Source organism: Mytilus trossulus, chromosome 4 (genome assembly GCF_036588685.1).
Source record: "Mytilus trossulus isolate FHL-02 chromosome 4, PNRI_Mtr1.1.1.hap1, whole genome shotgun sequence".
NCBI lineage: Eukaryota > Metazoa > Mollusca > Bivalvia > Mytilida > Mytilidae > Mytilus > Mytilus trossulus.
In genome coordinates, this window is record NC_086376.1 from 64,702,608 (window position 1) to 64,723,975 (window position 21,368).

General features: G+C 31.1%; 1 protein-coding gene across 1 annotated transcript in view; it reads right to left on the minus strand.

Annotated features, from left to right (window-relative positions):
* Positions 1-360: 360 nt before the first annotated feature.
* LOC134716743 (NBAS subunit of NRZ tethering complex-like) overlaps positions 361-21,368 on the minus strand; it is a 103,300-nt gene continuing 82,292 nt past the window's right edge. The window contains exons 34-48 of the mRNA XM_063579747.1: positions 17,094-17,201; positions 15,597-15,841; positions 15,067-15,185; positions 14,182-14,274; positions 13,088-13,201; positions 12,468-12,559; positions 11,822-11,984; positions 10,928-11,070; positions 10,245-10,328; positions 8,416-8,524; positions 7,697-7,783; positions 7,003-7,145; positions 6,418-6,544; positions 2,040-2,168; positions 361-648 (exon numbers count right to left, since the gene is read on the minus strand). Of these exons, the coding sequence (XP_063435817.1) occupies positions 361-648; positions 2,040-2,168; positions 6,418-6,544; positions 7,003-7,145; positions 7,697-7,783; positions 8,416-8,524; positions 10,245-10,328; positions 10,928-11,070; positions 11,822-11,984; positions 12,468-12,559; positions 13,088-13,201; positions 14,182-14,274; positions 15,067-15,185; positions 15,597-15,841; positions 17,094-17,201 (2,044 nt within the window). The remainder of the gene's footprint in view (positions 649-2,039; positions 2,169-6,417; positions 6,545-7,002; positions 7,146-7,696; positions 7,784-8,415; positions 8,525-10,244; positions 10,329-10,927; positions 11,071-11,821; positions 11,985-12,467; positions 12,560-13,087; positions 13,202-14,181; positions 14,275-15,066; positions 15,186-15,596; positions 15,842-17,093; positions 17,202-21,368) is intronic.

Consider the following 21,368-nt stretch of genomic DNA (forward strand, 5'->3'; position numbering starts at 1 on the left):
ACCACAGGTCAATGACTTTCCATTAGAGGTTCATCTTAAACTGACTGTATAACAAATGTCTACATGTGAACAACACAAAAGTTTAGAAGTCAATGGACCATGGTTGAGGGTGCAAGGCCAAATAATCTTCATGGACATCATATGTATCAGTGTTCAAACAACTGCATACCAAAAATTATGGTTCCCCTTAAACTGACCTCATTGCAAACTATAAAAATTGTTGATGATGCGAGAAACAGCAAGTATAAGTCTTGTTTTCATCACTTCCTTGAGGTGACACATTAAATGAGCATTTTTTCAGAGACATTTGAAGAAAAAAATAATCTTGAGCATTTTTATTGATCATAACTTAATACAACATTAATGTTTGAGCCACTTCCCTACAGCTCCCAAAGCAGAACCAAAAGTCTGAAGCATTGAATGTGCTGATCTAGACTGCAACATTAAAGAACCAGCCTCTGCTTTGAATCCATTGTCATTAAGCTGGTTGGCTACTGTTTTCAATAACATATAGTCATGTGATTGTTCATCCACATTCTGATTGGCTAATAGATAATCAATCACAGGTTTGTAATAAACTGTATAAACAATTTGTGGTAGAAGAGTTCTCTTTAACAGGAGATCAAACAACTCTTCATCATCTTTTGCCTAAAATTAAACATAAATATTAAATAAATACACACATGAATTAGGCCAAATAAAATGCTAACTATATAAATTTGTTTATTTGTCTGTGTGGCTATCCAAATTGTTTAGTATCATTTTCTTTTCTTAGCATCTTTACACGTAAGTTGAATACACATGAACATCTAGCCAGGTAACTTTTATACGTGTCTTCAACTGAAAACGGTATCAACAGCTGGAGTAATTGAAGAATTTACTTTATTTCTTTTAAGAATGTTTGAAATCAATAAACAACATAAGCTGTAAAAATATTCATTATAATAAAATTCAGTATGGAAATGGGGAATGTGTCAAAGAGACAACAACCTGACCATAAAACAGACAACAGCAGAAGGTCACCAACAGGTCATCAATGTAGTGAGAAATTCCAGCACCAAGAAGCGTCCTTCAGCTGGCGCCTAAACAAATATATACTAGTTCAGTGATAATGAACGTCATACTAAACTCCAAATTGTACAAAAGAAATTTAACTTAAAACTAATACAACACTAACAAAGGCCAGAGGCTCCTGACTAGGAACAGGCGCAAAATACGGCGGGATAAAACATGTTTATGAGATCTCAACCCTCCCCCTATACCTCTAGCCAATGTAGAAAAGTAAACGCATAACAATACGTTCATTGAAAATTCAATTCAAGAGAAGACCGAGTCTGATGTCAGTAGATCTAACCAAAGAAAATAAACAAAATGACAATAATACATAAATAACAACAGACTACTAGCAGTAAACTGACATGCCAGCTCCAGACGTTAATTAAACTGATTGAAAGATTATGTCTCCATCATATGAATATCAGGAACAAGTCTTCCCGTTAGGGGTTGAGTATCATACCATCATAACATATATGAGAAGAACATAACCTGTGTCATGTCAACAACTGGTTTTTAAATAAATGTGTTTAGTTCAGATACAAAGACCCTATAAGTGAATCAATAATTATGAATATATAGAAGTCCCTAATAAACAGGGTTTTAATAGGGTTTTTCAACTTTGCCTTCATTCTTGCAGACTTTTCATAAAGCATGTGATAAAATAAGCCTTCAACCTGGCTGGTTAACTATGACTTCATCAATCAGATTATAAAATTGTGATTGCAGGAATGACCAGTTTTGATGGGCCAACTATCATGATTGTCTTCTTTAGGAAAATTCAAAATCGGAAATTTGTAAATTGTTAGTGTAGATTTTTACAAAACTATGTTTCAGGACTATTTTCATGATCACTATGCTGCACAAAGGACAGAGTCTAAATTGTGTAATGCACACCTAAATCTTGATAGTTGATAGGTTCAAATCATTTCTTCCAAATATAATTTAGTTTTTACAAGTGTCGTATAAAAATAAAAACATCATACCTCATCCAGAGCTGCCAGTTCTGTGACTGCAGACGACAACATTTCTTTATGTGTAGACAGTAACACAAACTTCACTCCATCTATTGTGTATTTCTTCTCTATCATCTTGTTATACACATGTCTTACACACTGAAAAACAATTACACATTTTTCTATTTTCTACTCTTTTGAAGCTATTAAAACATAACTGTAAAATGGAAATGTCTAAAATTCCAAGCCAGAAATATAAGATTTTTGTTTTCCACTTGTTGATAACATTTGATTTTGTCAATTCGTATGGTCCTCCCCTTTTTAAATCTAAGATGGAGATCATATTTTTGTTATACTTTTTGATAATATCTTTTAGAATATCCTATACCTTTAACTTAAATGAAAAGTAATATATTCATAAATCTTTACAATTTCTCTTTGATAACATAAAACATTTACTTCCATTATATTGTATTAAAATTAGAGACAACAGAAGTTTACCCATATTCAAATCAAGATAACAAAGAACTTCGGGAATTGGATGTAATACCACATTTGTGCTCTAAACCCTCGCAGGGACCATATGACCAAGGACAACTGTAGGGCAATGTACTGCCTTCAACAATAAGCAAACTCTGTAAAAAAACCTGGCATGACAAAAATGCCTAAGCATTTTAAATTCAACCACTTAAAGGGAAATTTCGCGATTTTTTACTTATCATCTAATTATGTTCATCTTAACATAAAAAACACATTTGCAAAGTTTTAAATTTATATTCCTTCTAATAACGGAGAAAATCAAGTATTTGTAACTTTTTTGGTTGAATTCTCGAGTGGGTCGTGACGTATTAGCCCGATTTATTGAATTCTGGGAAAAAATAAAATCTGTTTAACTCTTATAGCTTATCGACAATATACGTAATTAAAAGCGCACAGCTGACGAATGGTCGAAGTTATTAACCACAATATAAGAATAAACGAAAATGAATATGCATATATGTACCGTTTTGTATTGATTGAATTAAACTCCTATAAAATTATCTCTAGTAAATGTTTTTGAAATTTTAATTAATTATTGTTGAGATTTTTTTCATAAAATATTTATTGAACATTTTTACTGATATTGAACTGAAAATAGTTCAGTTATATTTACCGTTATTGTTTTGATAATCATTTCAATGCAACTAATGTGTGAGCAGAGTGTGTATATTATGTTGTAAAGGTCACTGTATATTTCTCGGCTTGAGGTCAATTCGTTTACCTTATAGCTATTTAGCCGCAGGTGTGAGTTCAAGCGTACACAGGTATAAATGTTGTTATTTGGAAAGGATAAACAGAAAGGATTAGAAAGAGTATATGCTGTCACGATGTTAATACACTAAGATTTAATACACGATGAGAATAAAGATACAATAATTAAAATGTGTAAATTAATTGAAAATAAAATTCAGATTCGTAACTCTGAAAGTGTATAAAAATAAAAGGAAAGAATGTTTGATGAATTTCTTAGCGGCAATTGGTGTAAAGATTCAAATATGAAGCAAAAAATAGTAGTTTTAATCTTTAATGAAAACTAAATGCAATATTACCCAATTTGATATACCATTGTACATCTGTTTGATATCATTGACTTTACCGGAATTTCTTAACTTGTATTCAAATCTGGCTGTGTTTAAATGCTAATAAAGCTATTGCAATTTTAAAGTTTTGAATTGACAAAAAAATACAACATACAACATGCATGATTTTTTTTTTAGTTTCTTTTTAACATTTTATTCTTACATAATTAAATTCATTTGACAATCATTTACACGATTTTTGTGTGAAAAGAATACCAATTATCTAAGCTAAGGTATTATTTCTTTTGAGGATTTAAAAAAAAAATTCTATGATAATATTTGTGCAATGTTGAACATGATAGCCATCATTAATCCAAATAAGTAATACAGTAGTTATAATAAAAGTTATATTTTAGTCATGCATAACTGATATTGACGAATTTATAATAGTTCGTCCATACATCGTTGTTCATGAAACAATCATTATTAGTATACATGTAAGTTTCCTGACGTATAAGAGCCATTGAGGATGAGCTCCAGAGAAATCAGACTAGTGGCGTTTCGTTCGTTTGTTGGGAAAGGAGAGGAAATGCAACCGCTTGTACAGATAAACGACAGAATTACCATACAAGCATTTATAGTCAACACAATCAGAAAGAGTTCCCATCGTTAGAAGGGGAATATGAAGGCTTCCAAGAATGAACAAGTGACATGTCTAACTCTGAACAGTTAGAAAACAGACTATCGACATCAACCGCTTGTTCTTGATATTTGAAATTATGATATAGTGATGAGTTCTTGCGTCTGACAAAAACTAAATTCCTTCATGGTTATATCTTGCCATACGTTTATATTGGTTTGTAAGGTGATTACTCAAAATCGTTATTTGAAAATCCTGTTTGTGAGATGTAGATTCATTTCCATACAGAAATTTCGTCTATATATTTCACAAGTGTATAACACGGAGAAGCTCTGAAGGTCCATTACTCCCATTTTGTTTGGGTGTGAACCATTGATGTTTACAGCAATATCAAAGAATAAGGTGATGATGTTAGAAAGAACTATGGGCGTCATGTGGCAAATATTACATGCATATCGGACAATGAGTTGTCAATCTGTATGAATAGATTTCCAATACAACCATATTATTGAGAAGGAATGTTTACATGCTATACTCTCGTACTAGTATTACAGGGCTCTTGTGGCGTTCACCTTAGACACACATCGTTTTAACGATGTTTAAAAAAAAGACAGAACCAATTTAATGTCATTTTCCCCTATTTTTTAAATATAACTAAAAGTCTTTTATCTGACAAGAAAAACCCTATTTAGCGAACAAGTAATTTATTCTTTTTTTTCTGTTATTGAATACCAAGAAAGAAAATAAATCCCGAAATGAATTTGAAACTTTGATACTCAAAAGTTTCCCAGCAAAATATTCACATCCCCTGGGGATAATTACTGTTCGTCCAGTGGCATATATAACAATTGTGATGACGAATTCCTTCCTTTGTTTGAGAACAATCTTATTGAAATATAAATCTGTGATTTTCCTAGGTCCACAGCTTCAATGAACCAAAGCAAAAGTTATACATCGACCTGTATTTAAATCAAATTGGTTATCTTCTTCTTTTGGTATACAATAGTCTATCGACATTCGATGATTACATACTGTTGGCATACGTGGACTAGTCTATTTACAACACTTTTACCCCTATTTATTCAAAATATATGTTTTTTTCTTATGTTCAATGTATACATGTATATATTTTAAATTGCGCTATAGTTCCGTAACTTTCTATCCAGTCGTATAAACGAATCGTCGGCAAGTGCGTACATTTTTTTAAATCAATATTTCTGGTCTGTTCCAATCTGTCCTTCACTATTGGCAATGACTTTATATTACATTTTCCCCAATTCACCCTTGGAAAAAATATTTAAATATATTTTAATTTCATCAAATCTTATTTTTTGGGTATTATTTATATTTTTATGAATTATAATCTTTACACCAGAAATGTTATTTATAAACAAGCGTATGAGTTAAGTAATGACAAGTAAGACAGAGTTGTATATTATACATCTGATAGTTCAAAATGGAAAGTTATAAGTTATCAGCCGTGTACACTGATCAATACCTGCAGAAGTGAAACGATGCATGAACTTGCAAGCCCTACAGGAAATCGCTTGAATACCTGGAAGTGTCACCTCACACCCCTCACAATACCTTTGGAAGTAATACCTTTAGCCATGCTGGTGATCAGATGAGGGAAGATCAAAATATATTTGAAAAAAGTTTATTACTTTAAAGTATTATGAACAAATTAGATTTTCGAAAACAATTTTCACGGAACACTTATTTATGATTTCAACTTTGACTTTTCACCTAATTCCAATATCAACACTTTAAAAACAACTGACCATGGTAATTTAAAAAAAGTAAGAATATTTTCCGTATCAAGTTAGTTAGTCGGATAAAACAACCGTACGATTGACAAGATATCGACACGCAATTACGACTACATCGGTTACTGTAGTTTTGTTTCTTTGTGGTTTATAGACATATCGTTTTTATTTATCGGGAAAGAAGACAAGATGGCGGATCGCAAAGAATTGATACTCTAAATTTAAAATCGATGGTGATCGCTTATCTAGCGGAATAAAACTTTAATATCTATGAATTTGAGCATTTTTATACAGAATGAACATAATATCAATTTTTGATTTTTTTGCGAAGTTTCCCTTTAAAAACACCTTTTTTTAACAATTGTTCCTCATAGAAATATCAGTACAATGTATTTTACAGCAGGATTGTCTTTTAAAATAATTTAATAAAATAAAACACATACCTTAATACACAGACTGACGGTATCACAAATACTTCTGTACTTTGTAACCACCAATGATACAGTCTTAGAATCTGAGGTGTTTATCATAGCGCAAAATATGTTTACCCAAACATTTTGTTCATGGTCACTGAAATAAAGATATCAAAGTCAGTATTCAGTTAGCCTAACACTAATTTTGATTTATGAAAATTGGTAAGGTATTATTTTGCATAGATTTCATTGTTAAAGGTGTATCAAAATGTATACGCCAAACTTCTGATTTCTCAGTGCATTTATTATTGTGTTTGTTGATAAATGGATAAAAATACCCACATAAAAATATTTATTTCAGGAATTAAAATACTGTGACATCTCATCGAATTATTTTAAGAATATAGGAAATACCCAACATATTTCTATTTTGAAAGAAACACTGCCAATTGTTTACAGTTGGTTGCCACCATGAGGGCATAAAGAAAACAAAAAATCTTGTTTACTGTACCAAAAACACATTAATGAATACCAGTTTCCGGCACATTAAGGGTTAAAGGTTGTATGCAGAATTTGGTTTAGTTCAGTATATTGCACCCATCTTATTCCACCTACCTGCTACTTGCAGCTTTAAGTGGAGGCCATAGTTGTAGTAAGTCACAAATAGCATTAAAATGATTGTAAGTTGAACTCTTGGACAATAACTGTAAAAACAGCTGATGTCTTGCCTTGTCTGTATTTATATCACTTTCTTTTAGCTGCAAAATCAAAATAAATAAGTCTTTAACTTGTAATGTTTTTTTCCATAATATAGGTTCTGATATTATTAACAGTATCGTGAATTTAAAAGAAAACAATTAAACTACCAACTAACTGATCAGTGGCATGGTATCAAATGGTTTAGCAATAAATGGAACAATTTACTGACAAGTGTTTTCTCTCAGAAGTCAAGATAAATCAGAATTGACTTGAGTCTACAAGCTGCTTCTTTTCGTAAATTAATGCTTTACAACAAGGGTGGTGTGTTTTTTTTCTCTCAGAAAGGATATACTTATTTGAAGAGTACACTAATTCAATGAATAGAATTTTCTTCTTTAATGATCTTAGATTGAAGATGGTCATTGTCAACCAACATTCAAAGACTCTAATGTGGTGGGGATAAGATAAACAAGTACATAAATTTGAGAATTATAATGGGGAATATGTCAAAGAGACAACAGTCCAATCAAAGTGCAGAAAACAGCCAAAGGCCACAAATGGGTCTTCAAGAAAGCAAAATAAAAAGCAATTTTAACTCCTTATAACATACCTGAATATCAGACCATGTTGCCTTGACAACAGCCTCAGTTCTGTATAATGTCAACAAAACTAAATCCTCCTCACTTAACTGGAAACTCTGGAAATAAAAAAAGGAATTTACAGAATGTTTAATAAGATGATATGAACATGTACAATGACTGATGGTAAATATCCTACTGAAATAATATATAAAATATAAAATCTTAAGATTTTGAAAAAAGGCTTCCAAAGAAAACTTTCCTATAACCATAGGTTAAAAATCATTAATGTACATTTATGTGTATATGTATGCATATATAGGAGTAAATGTTACTAATTTGCAAAACTTTTGTCTGATCCATTTGTCCTTTGAACAATATTTAATTTTTAAAAGTAAACTGATGTAGAAACATTTATGCTAACTGGGAGATCTTTGCTAATATAAAAATATTAGCTACTGGACATTAAGGAAGCAAAAATCAATCAATCTCTTTATAATTCACAATTACACACAATGAAGCTGTAATTGCACTGACGGTAATAACATGTTCACACACACATACAGCTATTTTCATTTCAAATAATGAGTTGTTGTGTGCATGCAAATCACTTAAATTATTTTATTTCAAACAACTGGGTACAACTGAATGCCTGCTGAAGCCTGAAACAAAAGTAGCAATAGTTTTTAGCAAAAAAAACAACAGATAAGTTAACACATTTAATGCATAAATAACTGTTCCCAAAAAATACCTTTTCTACCATATGTAAGACATCCAGTCTTGGTTGGACTGCTACCCTGTCATCTGAACAGAATGGTCTCAATAAAACCATAACATCTTCTGAGGAGACCAAGTTACCCCTGAAATATAAACAGTAAAGAATGTAAAACATGGAACAAACTGTTTCTCTGTAAAAATCCTGACTTAAGGGCATACGATACAGTTACAGGGGAGGTAATGCATTGCTAACGTAAATGTTATTTTCGCGACTTCAAACTGTGACATATCAGGTAAAGATGCATTTTTCTACTAATTTTTATCATTCAAACTGATTTAATTTGAAAACGAGTTCATGGACCCCTATTTTTTCAAAACAGCAATTTGTTTCATTTTGACGGCAGATTATATGACCCAAATTTTATAAAACTGTAAATAGAGGATTTTTTTACATTTTGATAAACATGCAGCAAAAAATTACGTATTTTCCTCAATTAATGAACATTTGATAAATATTAGTTATTTCTGAATAATAAAATGCATAATTTTTTTAGGATACTTATAAAATACAGAAATTACCGATTATTTAACAAAAAACAATTTGTGTTTATCTTTTATAACAAAAAAGTTATGTCTCTCTTTCGAAAAAGAAATTACTGCCACAAATCTGAATTTTGAGCAAATATACAAAATTTCGACTTCATTTTACTCAAAAAGTAGCACATGAAGGTATAATTTTTATTACATATTTGATTTAATCAGGTAAACAATAGCCTATATGCAAATTTTCACGAACTTGTAAATACAGGATCAAAACTGTATCGTATGCCCTTAAACAATTGCAGATATGAATTTCAACAGTTCAGGTGTAAAACTACCAAATCATGGTACGTCACATCCAATTGTATACGAAAGTAGGTCTAAAAAAATATTCCCTTGAATTTGATTGTTGTAGAAAATTAACCCTGCATTGCAATGCACTTAAATGTAAACATGTATGTTGGGTGTCTGAAAGCATCATTCCTTTTTGATTTGATGGTCTTATAATAAAATATTTTGGAAAGTTAAAGTTACATAGTTTCCAAAGCAGGTAACCAGTAAATAACAAGTGTAAAAATTGGGTTGTTTACTTCCAGTGATGGTTACTTTCTTATATGCTTATATGCAATGAAATGTAGTGTGAAATTTTCACTGTAGCACTGGAGAGGATTAAACTTTATACATGCAAAGTATTTCTTTGGTTGAAATAAAGGTAAATACTGTACATATTTTTTTAGGAGTGCCAATTTAACAAAGACTAATAGGGGAAACTCAATGGTGGTATTACACCTTCACTTGTCTGAAGTAGTCATCTTTAGTTCACGTTCACTATAAAAAGATGTTTTTTTATACAGCTGTTTGATAAAAAATTTTAAACCACTATAAAGGAAATGGATGATTGGCATATCTTCTGACTCAAAGATGAATTATTTTTTACCAATATTTGAATATTTATGTATAAATGTACTTCATACTAGGGATTCATTTATTTTTATGTATTTTCAAAGCTACTTGATTTCTATGGTTTGTTATATTTTTTATATAACCAGTAATCATATTTTGAATAGTAAGTTCATGTTTTACCTAAAAATCCATGAAAATTAGTGACCTATAATTAATAATGAATACACAGTACAATTTCATAGTTTGTTTCCATATCTTATACATTTTTAGATTTATTATTAATTTAACAAAAAAAAATTCTTGATTCTGTGAATTCAATTGTAAATAATTTTATTTCAAGATTATCATTTCTGTTCAAATAAAATGGGCAACATGGTTTATTTAAAGACACTCATTCAGTAGTGCAAGTAACAACCTTACCCTTGATTCTGATGCTCTTCAACATTAAGTACAACTTTCTCAAGTCTGGAAAGAATCTGTTTCTTGTCCAATTCATCTGGGTCTCTGTAATTAAAAATCACATTTCAACTAATTCAAATAATGTTTTTAAATAAACTTCACCATACAATTTAAGCAATTGTAGATAATTTAGTATGTTAGTATCATTTGGGTGCTGTCTCATTGACTAAGTTGTAAATTGTTTGTGGTGTCCATGTGAACACTATTTTTATCTAATATAAGTGACTGAATTGTCCATTAATTTTGCCCCTTAGATGTATGGTGATACAAAACTATATAAATAACTGTATACGAGTACAAATAGTCAGCTGTTGTTTGGTATGTCTGCAGTATCCATAGTAACACTTTTCTAACCTAAAAAGCTGTATGTGACTAACAGATACCTTGAATATTGTATGTTGCATCATTAAATATTTAAATACCTTAGTAACTGTATCATGTGACCAACAGCTTCCTTTAATGCTGTATGTGGTGTCCATGGTGATGATATATTTACCTTAGTAACTGTATCATGTGACTAACAGCTTCCTTCAATGCTGTATGTGGTGTCCATGGTGATGATATATTTACCTTAGTAACTGTATCATGTGACTAACAGCTTCCTTCAATGCTGTATGTGGTGTCCATGGTGATGATATATTTACCTTAGTAACTGTATCAGGTGACCAACAGCTTCCTTCAATGCTGTATGTGGTGTCCATGGTGACACTGGAAACACTTCCATAATGTCTTCTATGAGCTCCACAGTATAGCCATTCTCTATCATGTCACAGTATAACTTCTGCATCTAAACATTTCAATCATATTAGACAAATGGATATTGTTTGTAAAAAGAGCCATCAAGCTCACTGTAAAACATTGTCATTTAACTATTTCAGGATGAATTAAGGGTCCCAGTGTTCTCCCCAGAATTTTCAAATAGCACCCTGGTTTTACAAAAATATGACACCATGGCCCTTATACTTTCTATAAAAAAATCACCAGGGTACCACATTACTTTATGGCCCTGGGGAGAACACAGGGCCCTGCTAAGTTAAATATCTAAAACAAGAATGTGTCCAAAGTACACAGATGCCCCACTTGCACTATCATTTTCCATGTTCAATAGACCATGAAATTGGCTAAAAATTCTCCTTTGAAATTAAAATTAGAAAGATCATACCATAGGGAACATGTGTACTAAGTTTCAAGATGATTGGACTTCAACTTCATCAAAAACTACCTTGACCAAAAACTTTTACCTGAAACTTGCACTTTATTTTCTATGTTCAGTGAACCATGAAATTAGGGTCAAAAGACTAATTTGGCTTTAAAATTAGAAAGATCATATCATTAGCAACATGTGTACTAAGTTTCAAGTTGATTAGACTTCAGCTTCATCTAAAACTACCATGACCAAAACCCTTAACCTGAAGCGGAACAGATGGACGACCGGACGACCGGATGGATGAATAAACAGATGGACGCACAGACCAGAAAACATAATGCCCCTCTACAATCGTAGGTGGGGCATAAACATGTACATAAATCCAACTTACCTGTAAATTATCTCCCTTTGACAAATCAAACTTAGCAGCATACTCCACCAACATATCATCACCAGACATTGACAATGATTTAAAACTTTCGTGATTTAAATTCTCTATGTGATTCAGGTATTGCTGTAGAGTGTTGGCAGCATCCTCCCAACTAATCCTGCATCTAGATAGAAAATAATACATTACTCCAGCATCATTTGAATGTACTTTAGTTTGTGTTGCTTAGTTTTTAAGTTTGCTTTGTTTTGTGTAGTGTTTCTTGTCTTTTGGTCACGTAACTTTTTTGACATGGCTTTGTTTTTCTTTTAATAACATTCTATATTTAGATTCTACCACTGCATTGAGTGTGAATCTTCATTAGATAATGAAATTTTGACAAGACCAGGCAAATAATGTGTCACTTTGATACAGTGTGGAAATGTTTCTCTTATTATTAAGACGATTTGTATCAAACTTTTTCTTTTACAATAATCTGCAAAAGAGATTGTTTTCTTTCTAGGAAGCGTCATGAGGCAATCAGTTGTACCAAGTTGTTGGAATATAAACAGGAAAAGTGTAATACACTATATCAGCACAATTACCTCCTCCAACTGTTGTTAGATAAATGTATATCATTATATCTATTATTTGCATCTGTCAAACATACCCAGAATCATCTTGCTTTTTCTTCTTTCCACCATGTTGTTTAGTAAATTTTAAAGTTCTTTTTACTATTTCTTGTCTACATTCAACCTCTAGCTGAAAATAGTAATGTTTCAAGTATGAAATATGGTTATAGAAAAAACGGGTCTCAAGATCATAATGGAAACATGTCAAAATAATTTTGAATGATGAAACATGAGATAATAAAAAATATTATAAATAAAAGAATTTGTTCATGGGAATCAGATAGCCCCAGCTGGAGAGTCAATTTACTCAAGTTTTTGAGCATAGAAATGAAACATTCCTTCAGTACATAGAACAGTGAGAGAAATTATTCAGTTATAAAGGGGCATAACTCGAGAACAGTTAAAGTAATATGCATATTTTTAGTGTGTTGACATGTTGATTTCTTATTGACAGATATCACCACATCTCCATTTATACATTTTGAATCTCCAACAAAAAGACTTTGATATGACAATAAAATACAATATCTTCATCAATGCAGTAAAACATTCCAATCACTTTTATTGAGAGCATACATAACTCACATATACCTGAATGGCACTGTAAAGATTGATTCTGTCTTATTTAGTTGATTTTTTATTAAAAACTATGACCTACCTTTAACCTTGACTGTTCTGAGAAAACAATCTCATCAATAAAGTTGATAACATCAACTGGTAATAACTTCTGTAATGATTCCCCACTACCTTCATATCTATGTACCCAGGCAGCCTAAAATATACAGAATCCTAGAACTTCAGATATGTAAAATAAAATTGAGAATGGTATATTATGTACATGTAAAAGTATGGATTCTACCACTGCATTGAATAAGATACCATATTCCCAAACTTGAGACAAGTATAGAGTTTTTATTGTAAAACAACACCAAACATTAGATATAAGATTCTACAATGTTAATGAATTCTTGGCATGTTTATTTTCTTTGGTTACATCTTCTGACATCAGACTCAGACTTCTCTTGAACTGAATTTTAATTTGCGTATTGTTATGCGTTTACTTTGCTACATTGGTTAGAGGTATAGGGGGAGGGTTGAGATCTCACAAACATGTTTAACCCCGCCGCATTTTTGCCCCTGTCCCAAGTCAGGAGCCTCTGGCCTTTGTTAGTCTTGTATTATTTTAATTTTAGTTTCTTGTGTACAATTTGGAAATTAGTATGGCGTTCATTATCACTGGACTAGTATATATTTGTTTAGGGGACAGCTGAAGGACGCCTCCGGGTGCAGGAATTTCTCGCTACATTGAAGACCTGTTGGTGACCTTCTGCTGTTGTTTTTTATTTGGTCGGGTTGTTGTCTCTTTGACACATTCCCCATTTCCATTCTCAATTTTATTATTTGGTGTTTTATTCTTATGACTTATGGTATAGATAGGTAAAGGTGCACATAAAAGCGGTTTAACCTCACTACAAGTACAGCTATCTGGTCCCGAACTCGTTTCTTTTTTCAGAGGAGTCTGGTAGTTAGTTGTTTGTGTGGTCTATACCATACTTGTTCTGTCCAATATTTTGCTAATTTTTTTTTTAATATATTATTGATATTCATGTATTCTGTGCTTAGTTCCTATGCATTCCACATATCAGTTTTACAAACACAGATTTATGATGCTTTAAAAATTGTATATATCATAAGTAAACAATGTGATTTACAGCTGAAGTAATTGGGATTGCTATCATTTTCAGCACTTACAGTTGAATCTGGTACTTTCTTTGTATCTGTACTCCAGAATTGTTTTACAGCCCAAGCACAATGTACTACACTGGGATGTAAAAATCCACCAGTCTGAAAATTATAGGTAAAAGATATAATCATTTTTCAGAACGTAATACATGTAAGTAGGAAATGAACACATATATATAATCATATAATATATAATCATTTATAATATAGAATCATTTTTCAGAAAGTAATACATGTAAGTAGGAAATGAACACATTTTTCAATGTAATCATTGTTTTAAAACCCTCTTTTTCATTTTTATCTTAAGGTGTGCAAAACTGCAAGAATTAAAAATTAACTATATGGAAATATTAATCATATTCAATTAGTATGGTTGAATTCATGGAAATGTTATCAATTATTTTGAGTCAATTTAGCAATTGATTTGCATTAGCTATAACAGCAAGTATCCTGTTTTCAAAATAAGAAATATAAAATTGTTGGGGTAAGTGCATAGTGCAATAGTTGTATTGTTCTACATCTGCAACCTTTTTTTGTGATTTTACAAACATGAATGTGACCCCAGTACACAGAAGCCCCATCTGCACTATCATTTTCTATGTTCAGAGGAACGTGAAAATGGGGTAAAAACTCAAATCAAGTTATAATTGGATTGGACTTTAACTCCGTCAAAAACTACCTTGCCCAAAAACTTTAACCTGAAGTGAGACGACGGACGAACGAACGAATGAATGAACGAACGAACGAATGAATGAACGAATGAACTAATGAACAATGAAATAACGAACGCACAGACCAGAAAACATAATGCTCATAAATGGGGCATAAAAAAAACATAGTGTTGTCCAATTTAACTATAGCTTTCTCAAATGCTTGAATGTAAATATAACTTACCCCATCAGGTATTTTATTTGCCAATTTAGCAATGGCTGTCACATTGGTAGGGGTCAGAACAGGGATTATATATTGAACTGGACTGCTTAAACCATTCATCAATTGTTTACAATCCAAACCTACAAAATGAAAAAAATGTTTGCCATTAAAACATTTAAGTTCTATTCTTAAATTAATTTTTTATCTTATATCATATACTATTGAATTTTATATATTAAGAAATCCCTGTGCTATTATCTCTGGAAATTAAAAGGGGCAATTCAATATTTCTACTGAACACTTTAGATTCATTTATCTTCACAGTTTGAGTACTTCTTTTCAAAGATTAAGGAAAAAAGGTATATCTATGGATATTTCATTTCATGGTTTTTTTTAAAGTTTGAATAAAAGGCAACATTCAATTTATACTTCTTTGAAACTTTTAAAATTCAGTGTTTCTTAATACCCACAAAATTACCAAAAATTGGTACCACACGAAAAATAATAAATTCAAAATATACCAAGATAATTATCAGTCCTTTCAAACTTACCTATAGCAACCCCTTTGAGTTTTTTCAGCAGCTTCAGATGATTATCAGCTGTAATTCCTCCCTGTTTTACATCGCCCACTCCAGCCAGTAGAGTGAAGTAATATATTAAAGTGGTATGATCTGTACCGTCCAGGTCAGGGTAAATACTGGTCCTCATTCTCTCAGCAAAGGCTTCAGGCTGACTTATCAAGGTTGGAACAATATTCTTATTCTTCACTCTCTCCTCTATTTCTTCTATAGCAAGACTGAAAATATTAATATCAAGCAGAGATTATAATTTTTGTAAAGATGAAATAATGTTGATAATTTTTGTCTCTACTAGAATTGTTATGTAGGGGGAATGAAGAGCTGTACCATGAGCCCATGATACAGCAGTCGCTTTTTTTTAACAAATAAAGGTTCATTAGTCCTCAATGTCGTATCAGAAATTATTAAAAAAAATATTTTAAAGGGAGCTTATTGTCGCTGGGCTTCCAAAATGTTGTATATGACTTTTTTGGCTAAAAATACTTTTTGACACCAATAGTCTGGGCGGGACGAAATCTTTGGTATTACAAAATAGCATACAGTTAGACCAATCAAAATGTTTGAAATAAGACATATTAAAAAATTGCCAATGTGAGTTGTTTGTAAAGTTTACTTCCAAAATGTTGTATGAAAACTTGAAAATAATGGCTTTGGGAATAAAATAATTATACATTTCTTTATTTCTGAAAAGTTTTCGGATATCCAGAAATGTCAAAGTTTTTATTTCACTGCCATTTACAAAAATTTTCAAGTTCACATATGACATTTTGGAAGCATGCATTTTGTCAATATTTTCAAAGCCTGTTCGTGAGATATTTTTTCTTGAAAAATTTGTAATTTACAACATTTTGGAAGCCCAGCAACGTTATTTTAATAGATATGAACCAGACACTATAATTGTCATAAAAATTGGTTTAAACCTTTTTGAGTTATTATCCAACATGTTCAGGATGGATGAATGGACAGACAAACAATGGTATGACAAACTACATCTTGTTAAGGATGTTCGCTTGTCATGTTTTGAAATTTTTGTCAGATTTTCTGAATCCTCTGGTTTTATCCATTTGAATGCCTTAAAAAATGGGTGTATAAAAAATATCTGTGTATATATGTACAAATTTCTAATAATAAGTAAGTGAGTTAATCAGTTCATCATATCTGGTTCATTGTAAATTCAAAAATAAAAGACAGTATTTATTCCTCAGTCTTTACTTTTTTGTGTATTATGTTATGGACAGTTGTTGATTTTTCATACTTGAGGATATCAATTGCTTTCTCCGCTATAATGTTGTCAGTAATTTTTTTTACCCTTTGGTATCTTTCACCCATTTTTAAATGCAAATTGCAGACGACAATTAAAAATGCATATTTGCTTCTTATCATTTTGTAGTTGAACATTTTTAATGGAAATAAAACATTGTTTGATGTCCTGTTAACATGATAATTTCCATAAGAATCAATAATACTTACCCACTATCAAATAAGAACTCAAGATGTGACATGTAGAGCTCCCACAATGGTATACCATATCTCTCTGCCAGGTTACAGGCTACATTATACATCTCATCATTAACACTCCTGTAATACATATATTGTTTATACTGGTTAAAATTAAAATTAAATTAAATGCATACATGGAAGCAAAGAATTTATACAAATCTATTGTAATCTTGTTTTATTCCTTAAGAGTAGATTTGAAAAACTATACTGAATTATTTTCATTTAACACTTTAATTCTGTCAACTTTCAGATCTGACCTTGAACCCTATATATAAATAAAGATAATGGCAAAAAAATCATTGCAGAATATTTGTGTAGATTTTACACAGCTGTAGAAAAATCTTTGCTTATAATATTTTGAGTTGTTAGGTACTTATAGGTTATATAAGTTATGTTTATACATAGTTTGATTTTCATTAAACTCAGTAGTCATTATTTTTAGGGTTTTCCCATAAGAAGTTGTGTATTAAAAACCTGTGTATGCTGCCTTGAGTATCCATTTATTCAAATGCTGATTAAGCAGTTATAAGACTAATATTGGCTCTAATAGTGTCTAAGCCAAAAAAAAAAAAAAAAAAAAAATTGCCTCCCACCAACCCCTCCTTTCACCTTCAATATTGCTATGACAGGGGATTCAATCTCAGCACGGTTTATATATTTCATCAATGAAATTTTATCACTGGTTGTTTCAAAACTTTATCTCATCCCAAAGAATTTGTGGGGATAAACTGTCAAATTTCATACAAATTCATTCCAACACCAATTCAACATCAACACAACTAGGCTTCCTCATACCCTCCTTACAGGCTTCCTCATAGCCTCATAGGCATGATAACCTCTAGGCTTCCTAATAACCTCACACATTTATTTTGAACCATCGTTCAAATTAGATTGGTGTGATGTCAAGCATGGGGTCTCTACTTTGCCTAACTTTTCAGTATGCACATAGCTAGGCTCTTGGTTTAGGCATGGAGCAAAAAAAAAAATTTCTAGCTGAGTGCCAAATTATAAGTGATGTTTATACAAATAAATAAAAGTTTTAATTCAATTATGATGTATGATTAATTCAAACATGGATACCAATGGCATTGCTACACAATATTTCACAGGAGTTTATTTACGAGATAGGTTATAACAGGAAAAATTAAGATGATAATAATGTTGATGTAAGCACTTAATCCATAATTTTACATATCATAAGTTCAAATGGTGAGTTTTGAAAGAAATCAGGGGTAATTAAATTATTTAAATTACTATGAACTCATTATTTCAAAATTAAAAAATCTAAATACATGGTTAGATTCAGCATGTTTTTGTTTTTTTTGATGAAATCAAACAAAAATTAAATTTTTGACCAACTTGAAAACTGGGCCCATAATCAAAAATCTAAATAAATGTTTAGATTCAGCATATCAAATAACCCCAAGAATTATTTTTTTGTTAAAATTACACCAAGTTTGATATTGGACCCTTTGGACCATAATGTAGACCAAATAGAAAACAGTACCAAAATTAAAAATTGAAAAACACTGTTAGATTTGGCATATCAAAGAACCCCATTAATTAATTTTTCTATGAAATCAAACAAAGTTTAATTTTGAAAACCAATTTGGACCAACTTGAAAGCTGGTCCCATAATCAAAAATCTAAATACATGTTTAGATTCAGCATATCAAAGAACCCATAGAATGCAATTTTTGTTCAAATTAAACTTAAGTTTAATATTGGACCATTTGGACCATAAAGTAGATCAATTTGAAAACGAGACCAAAAATTCAAAATTTAATCACACGGTTAGATTCAGCATATCAAATAACCCCATTAATTCAATTTTTGATGAAATCAAACAATGTTTAATTATAGACCCTTTGGACTTTAATGAGGACCAATTTAAAAACGGAGTCAAAAATCCAAAAAGTTATTACATGGTTAGATTCAGCATATTTAAGAACCCCAAGAGTTCAGGAATAAAATCCCATTGAAATTGGTCAAGAAACAAGCAATGTATAAGAAGTATTACCAAAGTATTGTATTTTACCCCTTTTTGGCCCCTAATTCCTGAACAGTTAGGGTCATACCACCTAAATCAATCTCAACCTTCCTTTTTTTGTTAGAACTTTGTGGTACAATTTCAGAAGGATCCATACACTTATACACAAATTATTGTCTTGAAACTAGAAAAATACTTATTTGGACCCCTTTTTAGGACCTTAGTTCCTTAACTGTTGGGACCATAACCCCTAAATCAATCCTAACCTTCCTTTTATGGTTTCTAACATTGTGTTTAAATTTCATAGAGATCCATTCACTTAAACTAAAGTTATTGTCCAGAAACTAAGTGTCGTCTGAAAACAATGACGTTATACCAATATACGGCCGCAAAATTTTTTGCAGTTGTATAAAAATTAAGTCACAACTTTTAAAAAACATCTTTATACATGGTGTTAATTCTAAATTCATGTTTCCCTATAATAAAACCGTAACAAAAGAAAAACTTTGATTCACTAAAACAAAGGACATTGTTCAAATGGAAAATAAATAAATACAAAAGAAAAATATATTTTAAATCTTAATTAAACAATGGAAACTATTGTTTATGTCATAGGACGGTTAATTATACTTGAAGTATATATATAAGTTTGACAATTCAATCTTAAAATCTTCAAACAATGCACATTATTTATGAAAGTAATTAATATGATTTACTTTAAACACCTAATTAGTTCAATTTCACAAATAAATAGTATATGTATATCTAACAATAATGGCGTTCTCTCAGTCTGTTATAAGAAGTCAAGCTCCAGTTAAATGTGGAATATGTGAAACTGACCGACCAATAAAGTGGAAGTGTATTAACTGTAGTAAATTATTGTGTAATCATTGCAAAGAAAAGGTACATCCAGAATTAAAAAACACAGAGAATCATCAGGTAGTTAACATCAAAGATGTGTGTGAAAAGACTGGTGTAGAATTGAAAATAAATAAACAATATCAAACTGAACTGTCTGCAATAGGTGATATATCTTATTGTGATGATGATTCACTGTGGATATATAGTTACACAGATAAAGTATTACAGAGAGTAAAACCTGAAGGAACCAAACTGAACATACTATCTAGCTTTAATATCAAGGTCTATGATATGGCTGTTACTCAATCAAATGATCAACTTCTATCTACAGGAAAATCAAGACTAAAACAAATCAGTAGTAATACAGGTGCACTAACAGACTCAGTATATAATACGTCACCATTCCTTGCTACAGTAGTCCATATTACCAGTGACAATAAAGTTCTGGTAGGATGTGTTAATAAAGACTACCCTGAACAAGGAAGAAGAGTTGTAATACTAATGAATCAGAATGGAGACCATGAGAGAGTGTATGAACATGATAAACATAAACAACCTATATTAACATATCCCAGGAGGTTAACCAGCACCAGTAATGGGAATATTCATGTGATTGATGAAGTAAGTGATGACAAACGTAAAGTAGTAGTGTTAGGACAGGGTGGCGATGTAATACATATCTATACAGGAGACAAAGAGATCAACAAAGACATACCATTCCTACCAACAGACATAGTGACAACACCTAGAGACAATGTTATTGTAGCTGATATGAATACTCATACACTTCATATCCTGAACAATGCTGGCCTGCTGATGACATATTATAAAACAAGTGACATAAACATAATGTTCCCATGTTCTCTTGCATTCACTCCAACAGGACAACTCTACATAGGATGTGGTAAATCAAAAAGCAGCACAAGCAAGGCCAAGTTATATGAAGTGACCATATCAAGATGTTAAAACATTCACACACCATTTATATTCATATATAAACTATGAACATTTTATGTCTGCTGATAGTAACTTTACAATGTGTCTCAAGTTTATATCTTGATGAAAACTGTCTAATAGATTGAATAATTGTGTGCACCTCTTATTTGCTATTGAATTATATTAATCAGTGACAATATCTGGATGTTTAATCAATTCTTTAATATTTACATAAATATATTAATTTACATTCTTTGATTGAGTTGAGCATGCCAATTAATAGTTTATCGTGTGTTTTCCTATGATGTGATGTTATGCTATTGTTTCAGAAAAAGGAAGAAGGTTTGGTATTAAAACGTTTAATCCCGCTGCAAATGTTTGCACCTGTCCTAAGTCAGAAATCTGATGTACAGTAGCTGTTGTTTCTTTATGTAATTTATACGTGTTTCTCTTTTTTC